Source organism: Triturus cristatus, chromosome 3_1, assembly GCF_964204655.1.
Source record: "Triturus cristatus chromosome 3_1, aTriCri1.1, whole genome shotgun sequence".
Taxonomy (NCBI): domain Eukaryota; kingdom Metazoa; phylum Chordata; class Amphibia; order Caudata; family Salamandridae; genus Triturus; species Triturus cristatus.
The window spans coordinates 830,064,602-830,079,469 of record NC_140583.1 but is presented as its reverse complement, the minus strand read 5'-3'; the positions used below and the strand labels follow the sequence as shown (position 1 = coordinate 830,079,469).

The following is a 14,868-nucleotide window of genomic DNA, read 5'->3' as shown; positions in this document are numbered from 1 at the left end:
AAAGTAATTAAGTTGGGCTAACCAAGAAAAATGTGATGGCAGCCATCTTAGTACTCTGGGACTTAGGGCCTTATTTAAATTTTGAATGACTGGTTACTCTGTCACAAATGTGACGGATATCCTGTCTGCTGTCGGGCCCCCCTCCCCAAACCATACACCCGCCCTGGGGACCCCATTACCTGGAGCCTGGTTCAGCTTCCCCCGGACACTGCAGTTCCATGCTTGGGAGAGTGCAGGTATACCCTGCCCATACTATCCCAGGCATGGAAGAAAACGTTGCCTTTGCCCAGGAGGGATCAGTGAAGCCCGGACAAGAGCAAAGTAATGGAGTCAGCTTCCGCCAGCACCCAGTACGGTGCCGGCTGGAGAGCCGGCACGGGTCACGGGGCCTTGGATCTTCCCCATGGCCCCCAATGAAAGCAGTATTGTGGGTGCTGGGGCACCCACTTCACATTAAAAAGAATGCTGCCTCTTGCCACGTAGGTGGCTGGGGAGCTGGGAGGGGCCATGCACTCAAACGTGCAGTGGTATTAAAACCCATGTTCTATAGGTACCTATGAAGGAAAGAAAATATTTCACTTCTCTGTACATTAATAAAATATGTCATCTGTCCCTGTGAAATATGGGTTTCATCATCCTATTAACATCCCCACACCACTGCACAGCTTGAACATTGTCCATTGTTTAATTATTATTTTATTAATGACAGGTAAATACATCTGAACATTTTATTCCAATTAGTGTTCATTGGTAGGTGCACCTTGTGAGGAGCAGGTTCAGCATGTTCTACCTTGTACAGACAGAATATGTTTTTATGTAAGATTTTTTTTAGTCTACACTCTAATTAACATTTTTATTGTCTTTTCCCAGAGAGATCAACTTGAAAGAAAGCACTTTTCAAGCTAAAAATGCATAATGGGTTATTTCTGTAATATGTTCCTATGTAGCCATCTCAGGGTTCGAGTGGCAATTACAAACCACTCAGCCTTCTGACTGCAGTTTTAATGTTTAGAAGGAGAAGTTTTAGAGCAATGTGACAGGTGGTCAGGTTCTGAGTTGGTCTTAGTGAATGTTGCATCGGAAGGGATGTGACCATTTGGGAGGAACAAAATCTTGAGAGCCCACTAGCTAGATCAAGAAAAGAGAAATATAAAAATCATAGGAGTTACAAGTGTGAACCGAGGCATATACCATGATATACCATCTCCTACTTTTACTTGTACCAAGTGGAAGAAGAGTGTGGTAAGATTATAATTGGAAGTGGTTGTTGGGTACTTCCTCGATGCTACTCCGTGGAAAATGTATGGTCAGTCACATCTGTGGATGTGCCAAAAATGTAAACAGCTTATCGAAAGCACATTGAGAAATTAACCTAGTATTTTGAGGACAGCACCCAAAAGTAACATTGTGACCTAGACTGATTGCTTATTCATTTCACTCATCATTTAAATATGCTAATTAGCTTTAACGTTGCCCTACAAATTTTTTAAGCTGCGGTTGAGTATATTTTGTCCTCCAGCTGCAGGGATGACGAATACACTAGATGCTTGTGATGAAGCTGGAGAAAGGCAGAGTGCAGGCATGCAGTGTGGAAATATACTTTCATTTTCACACTTTGGTTTATGTGTTAGCATGATTAGAGACTGACATAGCATGAAGAGAATGTGCTGGTGAGAGTTCAGAGAAAGTGAAGCTTCAGAGCGCTGTTTTGATCTCCAGCATCATCCATGTTTGCACCATGACCACCGACAAGTTTACCGAACAGTCATTTAGGGAGTTAAACTGTCTCTGGCATTAAGAATATACGTGTATGCTCTCCCGCCCCCAGTGTGCATCCTCAAGCCAGGCAGGGCAGTCCCACTCCTTCTCCAGCGCTTGGTGCATGTGCACCTCTTTCAGCCACGCAGCGCATTCCCACCCCTCTACAGCAGCTGAATTCTCATGTAACCAATTAGGTAATAAGGCAATCTGTTTTAGTTATGAGACTAAATGGACTGCTCTGGTTAAAGGTGTATTGCAGTTTGAGGTACCTTATCTATTATTTCACATTCCTGGCAAATATTGACATTCATGGTCGTTTCTGTATGTGTGGTTAGAGTGTGCTGGTATATTTGGGGAGCTTTCCCGTTATCTGTTTGCATATGCATGCCTATGTTCTTCATATGCATGCATGTCTGTCTGTTGTTTGAAAATGTGTTGCTTGTGTGTGTGTGTGTGCGTCTATATATATATATATATATATATATATATATATATATATATTATCTACTGGCGGTCGCCAGTAGATAGTTATAGTTACAACCTAGTTTCCATAGGAAATCTCAAAATTCTATTTTGAATAACTTTGGCGCTGGTTGACGAATCCTCGCGAAATTTTCATAACTAATGGGGCGCTCCGCTCAGCTCCTACCCTGAAAGTCTCGGGGTGATTCGTCAAGTGGGGGCCGAGAAAAAAGGGGGGTCCCAAAACGCGTTTTCCCCATGCATTTTTCCGTAGGACCTTTAGACACAGCTACAGCCCGAACGGCTGAACAGAATTACTTGAAATTTGGCAGAGAGGTAGCCATAAGGTCAAGGAAGTACCTTTTGCAGGTCTGGTGTAAATCTGTTCAGTATTTCCTGAGAAAATAGCATTTAAAAGCATATCAATATCTATACGCGCGCACCGTGCGCGCACTGTGCGCGCACCCTGCCGTGCGCGAGCGCAATTCTGATTGGTTGTTAGATGTCGGTAAACATTCGAATCGGTCGAAACCAGGAAGTGTCGGCCGACATTTTGTCTCTCGCAGTCTGAGGGGGTGAAAAACAAAGGTGGAGAACGTGAAAAGGGGGCAGAGTGGACAGTTCCTGACCCCCTAGCCTTGGTTAGGGGGTCACAGAAGGACCCCAAAGGGAGAAAAAAACAATTTATTTATTTTTTTAAATCACGAGATGCGCGCACCCTGCGCGCACTGCGATGCGTGGGGGCTCGGTGCGCGCACCGAGTGCCCACAGAGCGCGCACGGTGCGGGAAGCGCACGGTGTAAAACCTGGAAAAAAAAAAAAAAATACATAACTAAGGGGCATATGCATCAACATTAGCATTTGCGATTCCTTATTAGCGAAAAATAAGGAATCGCTAATAAGGAATAGCAAAAGGCTATGCATGTAGGAATCGCTATTCAAATAGCGATTCCTTAACATTCCTTATTACCGAATCGGTAATACCGAATCGGTAATAAGGAATACCTACCCATTCATTCCTATGGGCTTGGAGGCCCATAGGAATGAATGTAAAGCCATTCTGTATTAGCGATTCGGTATTACCGAATCGCTAATAGCTGGAGCACTTTCAAGGGTGCCAGGGTGTCAAAAGGACACCCTGTTGCACCCCTGAAAATGATATGTGCACATATGTTGCACACACACATGCTCTAAGGGCATGTGTGTGCGCAACATGACACTTTGAAAAATGCACAAAAGTGCATTTTTCAAAGTTTTTGCAAATTACCATGCAGTTCATCTTCATGGTAATTTGCTCCCCTTATTAGCGAAATCGCTAATTTTTTAACTTTGATGCATTGCATTTAAGGAATCTCACTTTGGGATTCCTTAAATGCAATCGCTATTTAAGGAATCGGTATTTAAGGAATCCCTATTTAAAGAATCGCTATTTAAGGATTCCTTAAATACCGATTTCTGCTTTTGGGTTGATGCATTGGGATTGGGTATTTTTTCCTTAATACCGGGAGCTAATAAGGAATCGGTATTTTACCGACTGGATTTTGGCTTGATGCATAAGGCTGTTAGCATTTAAAAAACCGTACAAATTCACTGAAAAAACCATAGGTTTCACACACGTTATAGTTACGAATTAGCATTTAAAAAACCTTGCAAATTCACTTAAAAAACCATAGGTTTCACACATGTTATAGTTAGCTGGACATTTCACTTGTAAAAAACCAATGAAATTCCCCCGTTATAGTTACTGCAGGCAACTATAACTCACGCGACCGCAATCCTCTGCTGATGACGTCAGATATTACATCACTGATGACATATGTGTCTTTCTGAAAAATAAATATTTGTAATATATGTATAGCTAAAGATTAATGGAAGAAGACATGGCTAAATAAGTGTCTAAATACAGTGATGTAATATCTGACGTCATCAGCAGAGGATTGCGGTCGCGTGAGTTATAGTTGCCTGAAATAAATAAATATATATATATATATATATATATATATATATATATATATATATATATATATATATATATATATATATATATATATATATATATATATATATATATATATATATATATATATATATATATATATATATATATATATATATATATATATATATATATATTCCCAAATATATTAAGTATAACGACCACCACCGAGCTTTTCATTCACCAGATCTTATTTTATCCACGGATTCAGGTCCCCAAGAAAGAATCTTATCGGCTGTGCACAACCTGCTAGAAAAGTTGCAGCCGCCATTTTCTTTTCTCTGGGAAATGGTCTCCCGGGGCTGAAATATTGGCTGTAATGTTTATGAAGGAGCCAAAGTAGGGATTCCCTGATCCCATGGGGGTGGGGGAGATATAAGTGGGGTTAAAGAGTTAATTCTTATTTTAAAATATGTCCAATTTTTTTTTGCCATATTCTGAGATCAGCCGGTCCACTTGCGGGGCTCTGCACCACTCTTCAAACATGCGTCCTGGCGCACTAATTGTTGGGGGATGAAGTTCCCTTGGATGCTGAGGGTTGTTGGCGGCCAAGAACCTCTCCTGTTACCACCAGAAAGTCCCACAGACCAGGATTGCTGAACGCTTGTCAGAGGTCCTACCCCGGAACCACAAATCCTGCCTGTGAAACCACAAATACTAAACCACTCTGCAAACGCGCCTCCTGGGCACTAATCTTTGGGGGATATAGTCCCCTTGGATAATGAGTATTGTTGGGGGGCTAAGAACCCCTCCTATTACCACCAGAAAGTCCCACACACCGGGATTGCTGAGAGCTCGTCAGAGGCCCCGTCCCCAAACCACAAATCCTGCATGTGGAGCCACTGATCCTGCACCACTCTGCGAACGCACCTCCTGGCGTACTAATCGTTGGGGGAATAAGTCCCCTTAGATGCTGAGGGTTGTTGGGGGCTAAGAACCCTGCCTGTTACCACCAGAAATTTCCACACAATGGGATTGCTGAGAGCTCGTCATAGGCCCCGCCCCCTTTCTCCACCACTCTGCAAACGCTCCTCCTGGGGCACTACTGACTGGTGGATAAAGTCCCCTTGTATACTGAAGGCCGTTGGGGGGCCAACAAACCCTCCTGTTACCCAGTAGCGGCTGCTACAGAACTGTAGTGGTGCGGCAGGGGGAGTAAAAAAGAAAAGCAAAATCCACTTACTTGCCAGCCGCCACCTCTCCTCCGTCCGACACAGGAAACAGGAAGCACACAGGTGCCCAGACTCCCCTAGCATGGTTCAGCGCTCAGACAGCAACTGGGACCCTGTGAATTATCTCCACCCAGGCTGTGCAATACAGCCAGGTGGAGAACATACTAAGTGCGCATGACTGTTTGGCCGGCCCAAGAAGGCAGGCCAAATAGTCATGCACACTTACGTAGTGCTGGCCACTCCTCCCTCTGTTCTGTGGGCAGCCCAGCCACACCCCACCCTGCCTGCACATAAACAGAGCCAGTTTGGAAAAATTAAATAACATGGTGTTATCATTTTATTTTTCCTGTGGAGTGACGCTCCTTCCCCTTAGCAGAGGAGCCGCTGTTGCTGTTACCACCAGTAAGCACCGCACGGTAGTATTGCTGAGGGCTTGTCAGAGGCCCACCCCCTTTCTTCACCTACTGTAAAAAACTCATGGAGCCACCCACACCCCCCTCACAGACCCATACTGCCACTCACAAACCCACTCACACACCCCCACGCAACTACTCACACCCACTCACAGACCCATACAGCCACTCACAAACCCATACAGCTACTCACAAACCCACTCACACACCTACACAGCTTCTCACACACCCACCCAAACACCCATAAAACCACTGACACACCCACTTACTGGCCTTTACAGCCACCCACACACCTACTCTGAAAGCTTACAGGTTACAGTAAGGGAAAAAAATAAAAAACCTTTGAAATTCACTGAATAAACCAGAGGTTACAGGGACATTATAGTTAAGAATTAGCATTTAAAAAGTCTTAGAAATTCAATGAAGAAACCAAAGGTTACAGGGAGGTTATAGTAAGGTTCTGAATTTACACACACAAAACCATAGCAGGGCGGGGGCGCGAGTTATAGTTACCTTTCGGCACGAGTTATAGTTACTTGAAATAACTCCAACTACAACTGCTGAATTTCTGTCATTTTGTGAATGTAAATTCAGAACCTAAGTATAACTTCCCTGTAACCTTTGTTTTTGTCAGTGAAGAAATATATATATATGTGCATATATATATATATGTTACACCAAACTCCTTCGAACGAGAGAGCAGAGGCCACACAGGGGGTTCACCTTAAGGAAGCATTTTATTGGTTTTTGGCGAATGCATTTCGGCATGTCATCTGCCTTCTTCAGCGCCCAAGTATCCAGGAAGTTTGCAGCAACTGATGGTAAGTCCTGCCTCCTTTTTGTTCATGGTTCAGACCCGCTCCGCCCCCTAATTGTCCGCTCACCTGTGCTAGTTCACGTTGGATGGAAGTGAACTACAGAACCCAGAATCCTTTAGTTGTTGATCCAGGTAGATGGTGCGGGGGGTGAGATTGACGCCCAGTGGTTGTGCGGGGATGCAGGGAATAGTGCATGCACGTTTAAAACATTTTCCTGCTTGAAAGTTCCAAAAGCGCCTCCTCAGGTCCCCTTACCGCATCAGCCTCAGAGACCAGGATTCCATGCGGCAGGGGCAGTAGTAACAATATACACCGCCCAGTATGAGGTCAATGACCCCACAACTGCCTTATCTCTTCCTGATAGCCGTGGTGGGCCCAGAACATCCAATACCTTGGAAAACAAACAAAGCTGCCACAGCAGAGCCAGTGAGATCTGGGCCTTCTTATGATGCGGGTGCCTCTGTTGCGCGTCTCTGGCCGACGCGATTCATATTACACCAAACTCCTTCGAACGAGAGAGCAGAGGCCACACAGGGGGTTCACCTTAAGGAAGCATTTTATTGGTTTTTGGCGAATGCATTTCGGCATGTCATCTGCCTTCTTCAGCGCCCAAGTATCCAGGAAGTTTGCAGCAACTGATGGTAAGTCCTGCCTCCTTTTTGTTCATGGTTCAGACCCGCTCCGCCCCCTAATTGTCCGCTCACCTGTGCTAGTTCACCTTGGATGGAAGTGAACTACAGAACCCAGAATCCTGTACATATATATATATATATCAAGTTCCACATTTGTACGCAAACTAAAGCACACTCCCATCAGGTCAAAAATGTACTTGCAGCAAACCAGGTTCAGCGTGTTCCATGCTTTAATAAAGAGCCCAACGCGTTTCAGATATCGTGTATCCTTGATCACGGGCAAGCGGCACTGCAAGAAATACAGGCGTGACTTAGGGGCTGTCAATAAATACCCACATTATCCTTCATTCTCCTCAGGTGAGTACATTATAATCCATAGTGCATGTTGGGATATATAGTCCAATATTGCTTTCATTACAATTGCTAGTGCCGCTCAATTCAAAATTAATATTAGCGTTACCCTGATAAGTTCCATAGTCTACACGCTGTACTGTTAAGCCAAATATCGCATCCCAATGTTCTGTCAGGCTTCACCAATGCAAAGTCTCAGACACGCCATTCCAGTTTAGGCAGTGGTGCGCTTTCACGGCCGGACCGCCGTGCATATATCAAGTTCCAAATTTGTCCGCAGACTAAAGCACACTCCCGTCAGGTCAAAAATTAACTTGCAGCAAATCAGGTTCAGGGTGTTCCGTGCTTTAATAAATAGCCCAACGCGTTTCAGATATTGTGTATCCTTGATCACGGGCAAGCTGCACTGCAAGAAATACAAGCGTCACTTAGGGGCTGTCAATAAATACCCACATTATCCTTCATTCTCCTCAGGTGAGTACATTATAATCCATAGTGCATGTTGGGATATATAGTCCAATATTGCTTTCATTAGAATTGCTAGTGTCGCTCAATTCAAAATTAATATTAGCGTTACCCTGATAAGTTCCATAGTCTACACGATGTACTGTTAAGCCAAATATTGCATCCCAATGTTCTGTCAGGCTTCACCAATGCAAAGTCTCAGACCCGCCATTCCAGTTTAGGCAGTGGTGCGCTTTCACGGCCAGACCGCCGTGCATATATCAAGTTCCAAATTTGCCCGCAGACTAAAGCACACTCCCATCAGGTCAAAAATGAACTTGCAGCAAATCAGGTTCAGGGTGTTCCATGCTTTAATAAATAGCCCAACGCGTTTCAGATATCGTGTATCCTTGATCACGGGCAAGCAGCACTGCAAGAAATACAAGCGTCACTTAGGGGCTGTCATTAAAATACCCACATTATCCTTCATTCTCCTCAGGTGAATACATTATAATCCATAGTGCATGTTAGGATATATAGTCCAATATTGCTTTCATTACAATTGCTAGTGTCGCTCAATCCTATGCTTCATAGTCTTAAAGCATAGGATTAACACAGTACCATCCACGCTGATATAGAAAGGGACAAAGTCTTTTGCCATTTCTACAGCAAAGCTTTTAAGCATAGGACCAGCACAGTGCCATCCATGCCAACATCTAAAATGATAAAAGCCTTTTGCCACTCAAGGCACAGTATTACAGCTTTGAATTGGTAAAATACGAACCAAGCCAACCTCAAATGAACAAAAGCAACCCCTGACACATGTTTTGCTCTCATTAGAACTCTTCAGAGAGGTATGGCTTTGCCCAGACACAAGGGAGCACCCAGTATAAGTCAAAATGATACCCTTTCTGGCATACAGTGACACATAAATTATGCAAAAAAGAAGCAGAGAACTCTGGGTAGTTCTCAAGTTTAGGTGGAAAGCAGCTCCTGTATAGAGCACCCTCAACACCAGCGACACTCTAAATCTGCTCACCTCAAATGTCTGCCTTTCTATGAAAGTCTTTAAGAATAGGATTCGCACAGTGCCATCCACGCCGAGATAGAAAGGTATAAAGTGTTTTGCCATTTCTGCAGCAACGTTTTTAAGCATAGAACTGGCACAGTGCTATCCATGCTGAGCTGTAAAATGTCAAAAGCCTTTATATATTATGTGAAAAAAAAAATATATATATATATATTGATCTATACAAATTCATCCGCAAACTCAAACTTAATAAGTTTCATCTCTTGAACAAATCTGCACGCACAGTTCTGGAAACGACAACTGTTGCCAATCCCAGTCCCAGTCCATCTTGCCCTACGATAGGGGAGTATGAACTACTCTGTGATCTGCAGGAGCTGCACAGGGAAGGAACATTAGATCCAAATGCTGTTGAAGACAACTTACAGCCAAGATTGGATATGCCTGGTTGTTCTGGATTTAAACCAAAGTCAAAATTCAATCCCATCATGACACATGATAACATCGATGTGTACAACGACTTGGTTATTTACCAACTCAAGAAATTGCACGTCTCAACTTTGCAGGCACAGAAGCAACGTCAGAGACAAAACAACTGCTTTGGTAGCCTAATGAAAAAGTTACAAAGCAATGATAATGTTGTAATCCGGCAATCTGATAAGGGGGGCAACATTGTCCTCTGGCCCAAATCCATGTACATGGCTGAGGCTCTAACATCTAAATGATCGCAATTGTTACCGACGTGGCGACTGGCAAGTTGTCAATCGAGCTTGGAATGAGCTGAATGCCAAGCTGTTATCTTGGAAAAGTATGGGCCTGCTCAGTGGCGATGAGTTCAAGTTTTTGAAAACCAACTATCCGGTGATTCCAGTTTTTTATTTGATTCCCAAAGTGCACAAGGATCCAGCAAAGCCCCAAGGGAGACCTATTATCTCCGCAAGATTCAGTATGATGGAGAACATCTCACGCTATATTGACTTCTTCCTTCAGGATCATGTAAAGAGTCTACCCTCATATCTACAGGACACTGGGGATTTCCTGAGAAAAATAGGCACTGTAACCTGGCAAGATGACTTTCTCCTGATGACACTAGATGTCACGGCCCTCAGTACCAGCATCCAGCATTTGGATGGAATCAGGGCAGTGGAACATTACTTACGGACCAAACCTGTTCACATGTCACAACACAGTAAGATGCTAATTGAGAGGATTCAGACCTGTCTAAATAACAACTATTTCTTATTCCAGAATCAGGTATACCAACAGATGAGAGGCGTGGCAATGTGGGCTTGCTTCTCCCCCAGTTATGCCTGTTTACATATGGGACTGTGGGAGGAGCAGGTCCTCAGAGTACGCTTTAGTCAAGTTATTGATGATAATATCATAGCCTGGTATCGTTATATTGACGATTTGTTTATAATCTGGAAAGGTTCTGAAGCCTCAGCGAATGTGTTTGTCAATGATATCAATGTGAACAGTTTGAATTTGGTCTTTACAGCATCCGTGAGTAATGTCTCGGTTAACTTTTTAGACACAGAAGTATTCATCAGGGACAGTGACTTAGAGACCAAATTACATCGTAAGGCCACGGCAGGCAACACAGTCTTACACGCCTCTAGTCATCATCCCGAACACCTGGTGCGCAGTATTCCCTATGGTGAAATGCTGCCCATCAGAAGGATTTGCAGTAGGGATATTGACTGCGTGTCAGCTCAGTCGGAAAGCAGGCAACGTTTCTTAAATAGAGGATATTCCATCAAAGTGCTTGATTTAGCAATTCACAAAGCCAATTCTGCTACACGCTTGGCAGCACTTAATAATTGCCCTGCTTCCAATCGAGTGCCTGAACCGGTAGGCCCCAACTCAGAGCCACCGAGATTGATCACCACGTATAATCGACAACATAGCAAGGTGCGATCAATCTTTAACAAAAACTGGCCATTGGTCCGCAATGATCCGATCCTAGGTGATCAGTTGCCTAAACTCCCAGCTATTACATTTCGTAGATGTCGTTCTATGAATGATATGCTGGTAAAGAGTAGCCCTGAAGTCAGTGTTAGTGGTACATGGTTACAGAGCTCCAAGGGGTTTTTCAAGTGTGCAAGCTGCAAAGCTTGCAGATTTGGAAAAAATAGGACATCGTATACAACACCCTTCAGTGATGCTCCAACTCTAATCTCCCAAAAACTGACTTGCAAGACGGAGTTTGCCGTGTATGTGTTGGAGTGTACGTGTGGCCTGCAGTATGTTGGGAGCACCAAGCTGCAGGTTCACAAACGCATCCTCCAGCACATACGGGCAATTGGCAATAGTGATCCAACATACCCTGTTGCGAGGCACTTCAAGGAATTCCATGGTAACTGCCTGGAGTTTTTGAGTTACTTTGTAGTTGATACTGTCCCGCGTCCTCGCCGGGGTGGTGACCGTGAGTCATTGCTCAGACAATTGGAGACGAAGTACATACTTGAGCTGGACTCCAAAACTCCCAACGGTCTGAACTCCAGCGAAGACCTGTTTACCTGTCTGTGAGACATTTTAGCACCCTGGTTATAGTCTGACAGCTTTCGATATGCAATAGGGTTTACAGACTGATTGATACATGTTTGTCTCCCTATTTGGTTTCAGCGAAGTTGATGCTGGCTGACCTTTCATATGTATAGCAAGTCACAGCCTAGGAGCACGTCTTAATTTTAGCTACTTTTGTATATATTTATCACTCCTCTCTGCACAATCGATTCACTCAACACATGACTCATTTTCAGGCAGATTAGATATTAACAATGGAAGGTTTTCCGGGCTCGGGAACCTATACGATGCATTTTTCATATCATGGGGCTTTTTAAGCACGATAGTTGTAGATGGTGTAATATTGTATATTTTGCACTATTCTTGTTTGCATTTGCACTTTAATATGATGACTTCTTAATAACGTTACCTCACTATGAGGAGTATACTTCTTGCACATGCCTAAATTTTGCACATGCTATAATTTGCACATTGCCTTGATTTGCACAGTTATTTTTAGCTTTGCAGATGGTATGGTACGATCAACGCAAAGTTTACTGAAATTATTCAGTATTTTATACTAGAATGCGGATATTACATTAACAAAGGATATTTATTCCATTAATGTTCTGTCAATTGCAGTACTTTGCACTTGTATAAACTTGCACTATGCAGCAACTTGCACAATCACTTTATCTAGACAGATGTGGTGGCATGATCAATCCATAGCGCCAATGGCAATTATGCAGTTTCATCTACTTCAATGTAGGCGGCATGGTGCTAACAGTCACTTATATCTTCAATATCTTGCAATGTCTGGCACGATTTGTTTTTATGCAAATATTGACTAATCTACACTATTAATCTGGAAAATTTATATCAGATTTACAACAGCCTGAGCTCAGGTTAATGTGTTGTTTGGCCACTTACCAATATGTATAATTGCATTTGCGGTAGTATTTTTTCTATGTCTATTGGCCTGTCTGTCACGTGTTGCCTGCACTTGCACTTTAAATTTTCTGGCTTCCGCCTTAAGCGTCATGTGATCAAGGCCTCCGTGTTGAGGCCGAAACGCGTCATGGTGGTACGAGGTGCACAAATGGAATAAAAATTTCACCTTGCACTATATTTCTCTGGGTCCGTGTTCGTCTTTCCCTGTGGATTGGAATTTGAAGACGAAGTTCCTTGCATATATATATATATATATATATATATATATATATATATATATATATATATATATATATATATATATATATATATATATATATATATATATATATATATATATATATATTAATGTGTGTGTTTTTTATGTTTGAATAAATGTGTGCTGTCCATACTTGCATGTGAGCTAGTATGTGGTGCCTGTATACATTATATATGTAAGTTGTAGTTGTCTCTGTGCAGGTATATGCTTGTATATATGTTTCTATGTGTGCATCTGTTTCTTTATGTATTGACTGTGTGTGCATATGTATCTTGTCTCCGTGTCACGTGTTCCTGTAGTGTTGTCTGGCTATGTTTGTGTGCGTTCTGTATGAAAATGCTAGGCCTATTGGCTGTGGCCATAATTGGTTATTTACAGCTGCTTTCACCATTCATTGCTGACAATCTTATAGTCTGCACATACCGGCAATGTGCAACTAAAATGCTCGATAGTAATACATAAATAAAAACGACCTCATTGTCTGGCATAATATAGGATTCGCATTTTCTTTAATTACAGACTCAAAAAGGTAAAGTACACGGGAGTATTGACGTTGGCTTGTCGGTTATGTCAGTTAAAAAGAAAATGCGCAGAATAGACCTCGATACGGAAGAGCACATCTACCATCTGAAGGTGAGTTAGTTGGATTAAACGAACTACACTGTAACCGACTGGTTAAAATGCATTCGCCAGTGAACTCAGGCTGCACAACTGTTTTTGTTTCAGGTGAAGTCTCAGGATATTTTTGATGCATGGGTTTCAAAACTCCGCCATCACAGGTTGTACCGACAGAATGAGATCGTAAGATCACCCAGGGATGCCAGCAGCCATGTGTTTCCTTCAGCCTCAGCCACAGAATCCCCATCAGCTGCTAATGTCCCTGCATTTGATGGAAAGGTAAAAAAGTGACCTACTTGAAGCCTGATTAAAAAAAAAAAACATGGCTTAAGCTGAATATGCCAGTATTGACAAAAACAGAAGAAATTTACCCTGGGATCCAATATATTGGGGCTCAAAAAGTGGTATCAGAAAAAGGGTGGAGTAATGAGGGGCAGAGTCATGAGTAGCGAAGTCTGTCAACAGTAGCGGCCGGCATGGCTCAGGGTGGGGGGGTGGGCGGAATGGTTGCTGGGGTGGAGAGGTAAGTTTTGCGGGGATCACAGGGGGTGCCGTGGGAAAATAAAATAATAAATTAAACGTACCCTTCTGCCGGGTCCCACGTCTTCTCTACTCCTGCTCTCCTGCCTCCGACAGGAACAGGAAGCAGGCAGCTAGGCTCCCTCCTCTAAGCCAATCACAATGCTGCAAGGCAGCATTGTGATTGGTAGGGAGGGCGCCCAGCCAGGGGCTAGTAAGGGTGGGCATGCTCTCGATGCAGGCTGCAATGCATCCTGCATGGAGAAGGACAAAGTGCGCATGACTGGTTTGGGCGGCTAAAGAGGGCCGACCAAACAGTCTTTCCGCTCTCAGGAGTGGACAAACCACTCCTACCCTGCCCTGCTCAAAGAGCAGAACAGCAGCCCGCCCGCCCGCAATGCGCAAAGCAAACATAAAATGGTAATAACTATAAGTTATTACCCAGTTATTACCATTTTATGTTTTGGCTTTCTCACACTGCGAGAAAGCAGTGGGGTGACGCTCCTCCGCCCTAGAGGAGGAGCCGCCCCTATCTGTCACTCAATTTAAACATTTATTTTTGAAAACTGCTGCAGAGATATTGACAAGGACAATTGTGATAGAAAATGTGTACGGGCTTACTTAACAGACTGCATGTTAAAATGTTTTCTGGGTTCAATGACCTGCTGCAGCGATCTGTGTGTACTGGTATTTCCAGGGTATAATAACAGTAAGATAATTCTGGTGACTAATGCACTTGCCTGAGAAATCTGCATGCACTCTAGTCACAGATTTAACTAGGCATAAAATAGCAAAGTGGCCTACTGGATGCACAATGTGTAACATGCAAGTCTCATATTTGTATTCTATGTAGAAAGCTCAAAGGTTTACGACTTTTGATGTAGAGATTCTTGTATTAATGTGTTATGTACATGGTTATTATTATAATTACTCCTATAGA

The 14,868-nt window shown here is 43.2% G+C and overlaps 1 protein-coding gene across 4 annotated transcripts in view; it reads left to right on the top strand.

Annotated features, from left to right (window-relative positions):
- The window catches only part of OSBPL6 (oxysterol binding protein like 6), a 690,319-nt gene that overhangs the window by 316,813 nt on the left and 358,638 nt on the right, over positions 1-14,868 (top strand). For all 4 annotated transcript variants that reach the window (XM_085645216.1, XM_085645218.1, XM_085645217.1 and 1 more), the window contains exons 5-6: positions 13,311-13,424; positions 13,518-13,688. In XM_085645216.1, coding sequence (XP_085501342.1) covers positions 13,311-13,424; positions 13,518-13,688 — 285 coding nt within the window. The remainder of the gene's footprint in view (positions 1-13,310; positions 13,425-13,517; positions 13,689-14,868) is intronic.